Below are 12628 nucleotides of genomic sequence, written 5' to 3'. Positions count from 1 at the left end.
CATAACATTAAGAAATTAAAAAAAAAAAAATTCTCATAATTAACATGTTATACTACCTCCGTTTCTTATTATGTGCAACAAAGGAATATTTTATGTCTCACAAATAATACCCCTTTGTTGCACATAATAAGAAACAGAGGTAGTAATAACTTTATTAGGATTTGTTCTGTTTACCTTATTTTCATTATGTCAAATCAAGTTCAGATAAATCCAATTTAGGAAAAATAAGTTCTAATAATGTTCAAATGACAACTAAAATAAGTTCTTAAGTTAAAATAAGTCCAAATAAATTTAGTTAAGTTCAGATAAGTGAAAATTAGGTGAATAGAATACAATCCAACCTTTTTAGTTTCCTTAAAATTACACATACTTTCTTCATTTTTTTTTTATTTGTTCCATGTTAGATTTTTTCGTTGGTGTAATGCAAAATTTGATATACTCCATAGTCCATTTACAATGTATATCTACAATAATATTAAACATTATAACATTTGTTTTATTATTAAAAAAAAAATTACTATCAAGTTAAAAAAATCTGAGTATTATTGTACTTTCAATGTACTTATGTACTCGTATTGCTTTCAAATGATTGTTATGCTTAACTTTTTGCATATTTGTGAATTTGTGATGCAACATTTTAGTATAAATATCTTCAAACACATGTTATACGTGGCTAGCTGCACCGTGAGACTAATCATTACTCGGTCAGTGTTAGGGGTTACTTTGTCAGCATTATAAGATTACTCGATCAATATTACAGGATTACTCAATCAGTATTATAAAAGGTACTTTATTTGCACTGTTTGAGGGTAGAATCTCTTACGTGTTCCCTTCACTCTTAATGGATAAACTTGTGTGAGATTCTAGTACGGTAGCACAATCCTCCGTACCACTCCAAAAACAAAAAAAATGTGCCAATAAACTACTATCGTGCACCATATATTTGAGAATGAGACGGAGAGATTAAATTCATATGACCCATAAGATGGTGACAGTGTTTGGCAGAAGATTACTTATTATAATCATTTAGCAAATTAAAGTAAAGAATAGCGGTTACAAATATCTACTGGAATCTGTTCATACTTCGTTCCGCCGAAAATATTATCTCAATTAGGATTAGGATTAGGATTTAGGACCCACAATTTGTGAATCTGAAGTCTTTAATAATACCAAGTATGTTTTACTTAAAGAAAATTGTTAGCTACGTGCCCTTTTAAGGTGTATGAACTATGTAGAGCGATGAGGGAGTATGTAATACGTACAGCAATACTGATATTTTAGTTTTCGAAAATAAAATAATTACTTTATACGGAATATTAAATGCTTAAATAAGGTGTACGGAGTAATTGTTTGGTTCGATAGAGAAAGTACACTGTAATAATTTAAGTTTCATGAGTTTATCAACCCAACAATTTTACTCCGTACATTCTTTTACTTTCTAAAAAAATTCTACTTTCATACGGAGTGGTGGTCATTTGAATAAGCACGTACGGTAATCACATTATTGTATAAACTACGTATACATTAATCACATTATTGTACAAAATACATATAGGAGAGCTACATACCATCTTAAATATTACTCTATTATTTTCTTGTACAATAGACAACATTCTTGACATAAACATTTTTTACGGAAGGCCCCAATTAGCAACCATGTTGATATGCGCCAATGACCAAACTGAGCTGCAACATATAGAAATAGAATTACTCTTGTTACATTGAAGCGACCGAAGGTTCTTCTTGTATAGGATGCCAATATCTATTGTGAAGCCATAAAGAATCTGCTTCCACAGCATATCCATCTTGATTACGGTGCCAACCAAAATAAGCATGTGTTCTGTTCTTGATATCGAAAATGCCATGACCAAAGCTGGCCTCGCGATAAGCAGAGTACTCTGGCTGTGGTTGGGTCATCCTGCATTAGAGTAAAACAGCAATCTTATGAAACTTAATTGTTCTTCTACAGTTTCTACAAGTATTGAAGTGAAAATAGTCAAAATACATTTAATAGTCCTATTTTATCAATTCGAAAAAAGTGTAGTAAAAACATACTCGTAAACCAATCCTTCAAGATTCCCTCCGTCTCCAATAGTTATGTAAACTGGAGCTGACTGATCGCTGACAGGACCACATACACCATTACTGATGTTATATGCTATGTTGGAAATACGTTCCTGCATTAATAAACGCAAGCAAAGTGTTAAGGGCGTGTTGGTTGTGTGACAAAGAGAAAGATAGTAGATCATAGATTTATGATACTTACTGATCTCTCATAGGCATGTACATGACCAGCAAAGATGACGTCGACCTTGTATTTGACAAAATACAGTTCATACAGGACTCTCATGGTTTCTCCCTCCATGTAATGATGCACGTAACTACTATACATTGGGCAATGCATTACAACAACGAGCCAAGGGGTTTCGGTCCTATTAACCTTAGGCAGTTCATCCATTAGCCATTTGTATTGAGGTGTGTATTTCCCTGCAAATGTACAATGTATATGAAGAAGTTCACAAAGCAAACATCATACTATAATATTTACATGTTCTTTTTGCGAAATACCATATGACTATACCTTGCCAGACTAATAAACTAAATTTAAGGAGACTTGGATCTATGATACTACAAAAATAATGAAAAAAACCTACCAAAAGCTGAGTAGGATGCCATGACTATGATATGGGCTGAAGCTCTTTTAATAGAGTACCAATAAGGGGCAGTACTGTGTGATGCTTGATACGGTGTTGGAAACCGATATGTATATGGCTTAAAAGGTATAGTTTCACCCTGCAAGAAGCAACAAAACTCAGCCCTTAAGGTTGCACCATTTTACTGATGAATTGAGTGAGAAGGATCAGACTTAAAGGGTATAATTGATTTCGACTTGCATTATATCCTTGAGTGGCAGTCAAGTGTCAAGAACCCAAAATTCACAAGTTCAAGATAGAGAATAACAAAAGGCGGATAGAAAAAAACAAAGAAAGTATATGTTCTTATTTTGAAGAATATGTAAGCCTTTTTGTTTGCTTAGCTATTGATAAACTAAAGCAAATAATATACACAGGAAGCTGTTAGTAGCAGTATAAGATGTCCATTGAAAAATGTCCACTTGTAACCCATGACTCTAAGAAAGGCAGGCAAAGATTGATATCTGTTTGAAGTAGCAGCAAAACATTGAGGAAACATACCACTTTTGGTAGAAAATCTATTTCATGGTTTCCGGCAGACCAGATCCATGGTTGATAAGCAGCATTTCTTTCAATAAATCTTCCCCATGTATCCCACCTTGCATTATCATTGTTTGGGTAGTTGTCTGCATATGATAGGTCTCCAACAAACAGGAGTGTCTTGCCTTTCGTTGGGTTTAACTCGTAATGTGTAACTGTCCTGTTTGAATCATGTGTCTGACCAAGGTCCCCTGCTTGTTGAGAATTCACCACAACAAATAACGTATATAGTTACCATACTCTAGCCTTCTTAACAGTGAATGCTAAGAAAAAAAAAAGGACAGATTTTAGCATTTGCTGATTAATTCCGTACTTAGCATGTAATCGATCAGAAACAGGCAGTTGTGACTTTTGTGAGTAACATGATTGGAAACCTTATAAATGAAGCCATACCTATAAGACCAAAAGTATAAGGGACATCAGGACCAGGTTCTGGTGGCGTAAGGAACCAAAATTGCCTCAATGAATTGCCAGATCCAACCTCATAGTAATATTTTGTATCAAACTACAGCCAGCAGCATGCTAAGTTAAGCTAAAATTTTGGCATTTAAAGGGAAGACATAATCTCATAGTAAGAAAATTTCCATGCCCAAATGCACTTAGGAAATGCTTGATAAAGTTAACTTGATAACCGAACTAAGAAAATCATGCTCGGGTGTATACCTCTAATCCCGATATAGTGCAATGGTGAATGTAGCCTGAAGTGTAATTGACAAACTTGTAAGTAAGAACAATGCCTTCTGCAAGTTTCTTTTCTGTGCTGTTTTCAGCCCAGTAAGTTACCGTGTTTGATCCAGGCTCGTCTGGAGTTGTCCAAGAGACGATCACAGCTCTACCAATGTGGTCTCCTTGTGTTATATGAACCTTCAATGAACCATACTCACAATATAAGAAAAAACAAGCATGATCTGACCTCACTTCAGATCATCAACATAATAGGAGGTCTAAAGATTCAACCAATAGTATTTTCGATTTCTCTATGTATGTCAATAAATGTTACTCTTTGTCTCCTTTAGTCCTCTAGTCCTATAATACCCCCTCCGTTCCCATTTACTATTCATGTGATTGAATTTTGAAAAATTTGTCCGTCTCTAGTATATAGAAAGTGGCCTATTATTTTGGGACGACTTAATTAAGAAATGCAGCTAAGAGTATTTCTCAAGGACAGGAATTAGATTTATTACAAAGATGCCAATGAATGATTTATAGTTTCAGAATCATACACAGAATAACATGTTACATATTCATTTGCAATGACTTGAACAATGATATTAACTAAAACATACAATTTCCAGCATAGATGAATAAATCCACAGAATACACAAATAAATCATCATGCTTAATAATTAAACACACCAGTAGAGCTGAGCACTATATGTCAGACCCTAACAACTTAGTATACTATTAATCACTAATCAGACATCATTTATGCTAAATTAGAATATTACATACTATAAAACCCAGAATTAATTGTAAACTATTATGCAATAAGATTAGGAAATTAATAATACATATAAAAAATTAATTATAAGAAATTACCTGTTGTGGAGCATTATAACCAGGAGGAACTTGGAAAACATCGCTATCTAATGGCATATCAAGTGAAAGATCATTACTTTTTCTTGAGAAGCTACTTGTTATACCCCCTTCACAAATTTCTGAAACATTTAAGATAATTAGTAGCAAAATAACAAGATTAGCATAAACCCACTTCATAAACATCTCTATCTTCTCAAACCTAAGCCTTAAAAGCTAGAATCTTTCAAATTAATACAAGATTATCTATGTTTTTGAAGTGGGTTTTCTTTTTTTGCATGCATAATCTATTTGAAATTGAGCTGTAGGAAGCACAAGAACAAGGTGCCACAAAACTAGTTAAGTAGAGAAAGAATCAATTTTTTGTGAGGAATTTTAATGTATGAAGTGGCAGTATTATGTCCTTATTTGGAAGGAATATTCATTCCAATTATTCGAATTTTTGGTTATCTGATGATTAATGATTTAATGTTCCAAACTAATACAAGTAGGGTTTTGAATTTTTGATTGATTTAGGGATTAACACTAATCAAATTGTTGGTCTTTGAGTAGGTAGGCTTTTTTGGTCACATTAAAGAGGCTGAAAATAGTTCCATTTGGGCCTATAACAATCTCTTATATAGTCATATAGTCATATTGTGTTTATTATGGCATTTAAACCAAAGTATACAAATACAACTTACAAAGTTACAAGCATATTTCAATTTTCTCAAGAATCAATTTTATATTGTGGATGGTCACAACTCCATAAGGCTAGATATGGAATATCCAATTGTTGGAATATTTCCAATAATTATGTTATGTGTGGGAGGCTATCCCACGTGGAAATAATAAAAAGGTGATGTATTGTTTATATTTGTAAACAATTGGGTATGATTTATGAAATGGGCTAAGTGGCGTTTTGGAAAAGTGGGCTAAGTGGCTTATATATATTTATAATCAAAGACTTAGCACTTAGCCACTTGACACGGACACGGAAATAAAAGTTGATACGACAATTACCATTATCATAACTGCTTGTTCTTATCCTTTCATGTAACTGTCAAATTTGATCTATAAAAGATCAATTCTGGTTGATTGAACGATCATCCCATTCTTCTCCCCCTTTCTTTGTTTTCCTCTAAAACTCTAGGGACTCATGATCAAAATGTGTTCATCATAGCCTTGTTAGTACGGTGGGGCGAATAACGTTTTTAGGAAAGTGTTATTTGTACATGCCTAGATCCATTATTTCTTTTTGGTGTTCCACATAAATTACACCAACAAATTTGTATCCAATTATCCAATTTGAATCACTTGACTTAAAATCTAAAATATCGGTTGATATTACTTGACTTAATTAATCAATTTTATATCGTGGATGATCACTTGACTTTTTTCGTTCTCAAATAATTTTTCACTGAATCATGGCACAAATCTAATTAATCTGATCTGAATGACCCGATTATCACTTCTACATAATAGTAACAAGAATACATTTCTTTGATATCAGTTAAATTAGTAAAGCACTAATATCTAAGGCCCCAAAAGTGCAACATATATTCAACCAAATACTGGGTACGTCTCAACCAAACCAATTGCATATAATATGAAAAAGTTAGCCATTCTTATCTAGCACTATGCTTACACAAAATTTACATGGAAAACCATGGAATGACTTAAAATTTAAGGAGCAATATAAAATCGACAAAACACGAAAATATATGAACCCGCCTCAAATAGACAAATAGTATTTTGTCATATTAGTCTATTAACCTACCGTTCACATAATGAGTTTTCTACAAAAACAAACACTAGTTTTTTCCTTTCACACAAATCTAAGGGGTATCTCATTAATGTTGTAAATTAAGGCTACGTATTATGATTTGTAACTATGCATATTTACCTATTAGTAGTAGACTGGTAGTAAAAAGTAGATTGTATTTTAGGTAAATGATTACCATGCATGGTATAGTTGATAGAGCCTGATTATCAATTGCAATTCTTAGAGGCGGAGATTTTCTTATTCTCCTTCCTCTATTCTCCAAGAGTCAAACTTGTATAACTAGGTTTTTTTTTTTGAAAGAAAGAACTTGTATAACTAGGTTGATTATTAATTTTTCATAGACATCAGTGATATAGATTACCCGGAGATAACACCATCTTTTATATACACCTAGCCGACTTAGGTGCATGTAAAGATATGTGCACCTAATGACCTTATGAGCCACTTCAAGTAAGAAATTGTTTATGTTAGACTTGGTACTAAGAAGGATTTAGGATTTTAAGTTCAACCAAAAGTGTCACCACTTAAATACATACCCATCTCCCAAGTCCCAATCTTCATGTTTTTGAAGGATTTCAACCTAAAATACCTCTGAAGTACAGCACGAATTTCCATTGATCTGGCAAATCCCAGTAATGCTAGGCTCGAGCCTTCGTCCGAGAATTTTCACCGGAAAATGAAAATCTTTCCGTAATTGGTAATTGGTATGTTTTTATTTGCAATTTTCCTTATTATTGCCCTTTCAATTCACTATTGTAAGTGGTAAGTAAGATGAAAATTCCATGATTTACATGAATATTTATGGGTTTATTTGGCTGATTAGTTATTGTTAAGAGTTTTGATTTTCATTTCACAAATTTCCCATTTTTATTCTACTTTAACATGTCTGATCTTTGATTCAAATTTGTTTTTGGGAAATTGCAGAAATGGAGAATGGAGCTTTTAAATTTCAATCAATCACATTTGTGGTAACACTTTGATGCACTCAATTTTGTTAATTTATGTTCAAATTCAAATTCCATTTTTTTTTCTTGGTTAAAATCTTGCTATATTGTGATATGGTGTTTTATAAAGAGCTATTAGTGACAATATTGCTAGATTAGTGATAACAGTGATTCCAACTTCCAAGGGTGTCTTTCTTCTTTTTACTAGCATTCTGTCAAATTTCAATCAATGGTATTCCTTTGTTGGAGAATACCATAGTTCTAAATTGAGGTGTATATAAGTCATTTCAGTATATTACCAGTGATATATGCTTAGGAAGAAGCTGAAAAGTTTAGTAATTCTGAAGTTTTTGATATAATGCTGTGAAATTCTTTGAAATTTCATTAGTTGATGACATCCAGGCCTCGTTTGGTTTGATGTAAAATGTTTTCATGGAAAATGATTTTCCCATTTTCCTTTGTTTGGTTTGTGAAGGGGTGGAAAACAATTTTCCCAAAGGTAGAAAATTTTGTCCTTAATGACGGAAAATATTTTCCTTTACTAAACAAAGGAAGTCACATTTTCCTCCCTCCCGCTTACCTCCTTTTTTACTTCCCTCTCTCCATCCTCACATCCCCACTCCTATTTTTGTTTTTTTTTTTTTTTTAAATTTTACTTGTACGTAACCAAACAAAGGAAAACTAATTTGCAATTGTGTTTTTTCTTGAAATTATTTATTCCATGAAAACTAGTTTTTCATTAAAATTGTTTTACATTAAACCAAACGGAGCCTCATTGTAAAGAGATACAAGGGTTTTTAACTTTAAAAAAAAAAGAATATAAGGATTGATCAGGTGGCTAGATACAAATGGTGGCTGTTAATGCGAAATGTTAACTTTAAAACGAGTTGTGTAAAATTTCTAGCGGTGATGCATGCATACCCTGACATCCTGAGCTCCTGACAACTATCTGTGTATATTTTCTTGAGAATGTGGGGAAAAAAAGGGTTATATGGACTTATATCGTCTACTCTTTCTTTGTCAAGATTTGGTTCCCATTGCTTAGCATATGGATTCAAACACCTTTCAATTGCAGATCTTCTGTCTAATCTATGTTGAGGCAAATAACATACAGTTACTCCGTATTATGAGTTTGTAATTGCCAGATTATGACTTGAAAGTTGCAAGCTTTGATCCCTCTACATTCTCTAATTTGACCAAATCCTTTACTTCCCAACTTTGCTCTCATACTATTTTAAACTTTTTTTCTGAATTTTGCTATTGCTCAAATAATCAAATCTATATTTTAATGCTGATATTGCGATTTTACAAATTTAGGTATGTAGAAATTGTACACAGAGGATTGATTGAGGACAATGGCGTTGTGAAAAACAGTCTTAAAGCTGATTGGATAACAGAAACTGCTGGACGAATTCAACAATACTATCATGGTAAGCTAAAATTTGCTCTTTATATCTTCCTTTTTGATGATAATGCATTTCATATTGTTTTATTACTTATTTGCTTGGTCTATCTGGCTTAAAGGGGTTAGAACTTAGAATGCTCAGGTTAGAGTAAGGTCACAACAGTGGTTTACTGTTTTCTTTAATATGGAATTTCAAATTTTCCTTTCGCAAATGTTGGCTAATTGTGACAGTGATACGGCCAAATTTATTATAAGCATCCAGGAGTTCTTACTTGTATACTTGAACCAAACTATATACATTAAAATATCTTATTAATGACTCAATCTTACAATATAAGTTTTGCTGGGCCTGGTTGCTTCCTAATGCTTGAATTTCTTACAAAATAATGTCCTGTTATCTATTACAAAACGCTTTTCTTCTTGACCCCCTAAAATCATTGCCGGTACTGTGCACTTAGTGAAAACCACCTGTCCAAACAAAGGGGGTTGCTCAGGGTTGGGGTTGTGCACATAAATCTGCTCAATGCAGTCACCATAATTTCTGGTTACATGGTAAATATAAAATTGAAAGTTAGTTACAAAATCATAGTAACATTTGTTAAAATTAGTAGTTTTGCACAGGATTGACTTAACATCTTAACCATTCTTAACTCACAAGTAGTTGCAATTCTGTGTAACTAGATTCTAGGGAAAAATATAAAAAGTGTTCAGCTAGCCAGTTCATCAAGCGGTGCAGGCTGGTCACATATGCGTAATGTTTACCCAAAATTATTTAGACTAATTTTTAGTGTCAAGCAAATGAAGGCATGTATATATATACATACCTTGCAAAGAAATTGGTGACCTGATGGGTTGACAGGGGACGTTTTCTTGCAAAGGTGAAAAAAATGGATCTATCCTCTATCTTTGTTTTCTCAAGCTTTGGCTCCCATGGCTGAGCATTGGGATTCAATGCATTAAATTTCTCCATGTCTTAAAAAATTTGTGAGATTTTGATGAATATGTGTAGTTAACAGGAAAAGTAAGAGATGAGAGACCTGTATTTGTAACTTTTTGGTCTGCTGTTCCACTGCGATGGAAAATGCAGAGAGCAGCTGTGAATTTATAATGTTTTTTTGGTTTCAAAAGGCGATGATGTAGACAGGATTTACTTCCCGGTCTTGGATTTCACCCCCTTGACTAAGTCAGTTGCCATTGAATTGTGAATATAGAGAGATAATTTAAGGAAATTATCAATTTAGATGCTGATCTATATTGATTTTACTTATCACTATGGATATTAATTCATTTTCCCACTACCTTATTTTGCCTTGATTTCTCAATTTTCTGTTTTATGATATGAGGTTTCTAAAGAAGAAAAGATGTGAAATCGAGCCTGATTTCTTTCTTAATAGGTTAAATGGCTTAAATCAATTGTGATTCATAATCATATATGAGTTGCTACACATTCGAGCCTATGATTTTTTTCCCTAGCCAATTGCGTTGATACGATAATCCTACATATTATAAATGACTTAAAATCAGTTGTGATTTATAACCATATCTGAGCTGCTATCACATTTGAGCCTATGATTTCTTTCCCTAGCCAATTGCATTGATATAATAGTCTGTATATTTTAAAATCTTAAATCAGAAAAGATATGTACTTGAAATTAGCGGGAGATTATCTGAAATCAAAACCTTTATATTTTATTAGATTGCTATTTGGGAGAATTAGGCCATGTTCTCTTTACCTTAACGTAATAATATTTGGTAAAAATAATATCTGTTCAGTAAAAGTTATATGGACTTAGATCGTCTTGTTTTTCTTTTTAGTGAAGCTCCTACTTACATGAAAGACTTTAGGCTTATAGGGTTATGCAACTCCATATATAAACTCATTACTAAATGTATCGCTGAAAGTTAAAACCCTTAATGTAGAGCTTACATTGTAATACTTTCCTAAATAATTTCTCTTGGAAGAGAATGTGGAAATTTAGTTTTGGAAAACTCATAAGTGGTCAATGAACCATTTCGAGGCTGCATTCAAAACAACAGGTCATATCCCTTTCAAATATAAGGTATTGTGGAAATTTCTTCCTGCTGCTAGTGTTTTAGCACAAAAAACCCAGATTTTAGTCCTGCTTGAATTCGTTGTAATGCTCCTGTTGGAGATTACCTTCACCTTTCTAGGGATTGTCCAACAAGCCTTGCCTTTTGGTCCATAGTGTTTGAAAAAAATTACAAAAAAAAATATTGATCTGCATTTGTTTACAACACCAACTTTACAGATTGGTTAAACTTCAACTTGAATATTGCTGGAGAATGGAAGATACTTTTTTATATATCAATCTGGCATTTGTGAGTTGGTGGAGCATGGCTGTTTTTGAAAACAAATTTCTATCGGTCTACTTATTTTCATAGTTTTTGGGTTTATTATCAGAATACTATTAACATGAAACAGGTTGGTCTGAAGACTCTGAAGTCTGAACCAGCCATCATCATCTGATGTTGGAATGTTTAACTGAATTTGGGCGCCACCACAAAAAGGTATTACAAATGAAACATGGATGGATACTGGATTGCTATGGATAATGCAGGTGGTGGAGGGGTGATTAGATGTGACAAAGGTCTTTGGGAAATAGCCTACTCGCTCAAATTCAAGATAATAGGTGCTGCTTCTGCCAAGCTACTAGCCATTAGAGAAAGCTTGTCTACTGCGTGGGAGAGAAATATTGAGCTCGAAACTGATGCTTAGGCCTTGAAATACATGCTGAAAAATCCAGCAGCCTACATTGAACACGATTTGGGAGCATTGATTAAGGACATGTTGGCTTGTACTCTTGCTCATGGCCTAGCAAATATGTGTAGGACGCAAGCGGAGGAGAGGGATCCATCACTTTGCTCCACCAAGTGATCTGGTCTCTGTCTATACTCGGGACCTTATCAGGGCTGATTGATTTTGCTGCTATCCAGGCTGCTTCTCTAATCTCAGAACTTAATGCTCTTTGTAACTATAGCAGGGGAGGGTGTATTACTTTTGCATTTTGGCTTGTTATGCTTTAGGCTCTGTAGTAGAAAGACTAGAAACAGTCAAACAACCAATTTTCACTTTACTTTTAACTATGTTTATGTAATGATGCACTCAGATCAAGGGGTTTATAAATTATTATTTTTATTATTTTATTTTATTTTATTTTATGTTGGAATTACCACATTATTGTCTGGATGAAAAGAAGAATCAAATTTCTAGCTGTTAGCTGCAAAGACCTGAAACACTACTTTCTAAGACCATATTTATCTTGTCATGTGAATGTTATGCATCTTTTTTCAAAGAAAAATTACGAGATTATCATCTTTGTTTATCAAATGACAAAATTGTAAATAAATCATTAACTTTTTGTTAAACATGGGTCCTGCACTGGTTGATATCCCTATACCATTCGAGCTCTTATGAAGGGAATGATTCATCTAATAACACTCTAATTACTTTTTGGAGCTAGCTAGATTGACCTAACCCCCCCCCCCCCCCCCCCCCCTACCAAAGATCTATTTTTATTGGTTAGACAATCACCTAAGCATGTCAATAACATTACGAGCACAAACAAGCAAAGAAAGTCCCCTAGGCTAGGTATTCTCTATTTTCATAGTCTTTCTAGCCTAATGATTAATTTGAGGCAACCCCTTAAATTCATCTTTCGATCTTTCATTAAGGTCTAAGGGTATCTGTATGATGTTTAGTGATGACTAATTACACGTAGAAAAT

The 12628-nt window shown here is 33.4% G+C and overlaps 1 protein-coding gene and 1 long non-coding RNA gene across 2 annotated transcripts; one reads left to right on the top strand and one right to left on the bottom strand.

The window, feature by feature from the left end:
- Positions 1–1491: 1491 nt before the first annotated feature.
- Positions 1492–5135, bottom strand: LOC145639377 (purple acid phosphatase-like). The gene is made up of 8 exons (XM_081690604.1): positions 4773–5135; positions 3897–4097; positions 3627–3738; positions 3195–3424; positions 2655–2793; positions 2267–2487; positions 2056–2177; positions 1492–1918 (listed from the first exon to the last, which is right to left on the bottom strand). The coding sequence occupies exons 1-8, from the start codon at positions 4953–4955 to the stop codon at positions 1717–1719; spliced, it is 1410 nt and encodes a 469-aa protein (XP_081546730.1). The 5' UTR covers positions 4956–5135; the 3' UTR covers positions 1492–1716.
- A 1906-nt stretch (positions 5136–7041) lies between these two features.
- Positions 7042–12213, top strand: LOC145639378 (uncharacterized). The gene is made up of 4 exons (XR_014114876.1): positions 7042–7238; positions 7459–7502; positions 8796–8908; positions 11327–12213. It is a non-coding gene; the product is annotated as an uncharacterized LOC145639378 (long non-coding RNA).
- Positions 12214–12628: the final 415 nt, after the last annotated feature.

The sequence above is a fragment of the Chenopodium album genome, chromosome 7, assembly GCF_948465745.1.
Source record: "Chenopodium album chromosome 7, dcCheAlbu1.1, whole genome shotgun sequence".
NCBI lineage: Eukaryota > Viridiplantae > Streptophyta > Magnoliopsida > Caryophyllales > Amaranthaceae > Chenopodium > Chenopodium album.
The sequence above is the reverse complement of the archived record's forward strand: the minus strand, read 5'-3'. Positions and strand labels throughout refer to the sequence as shown.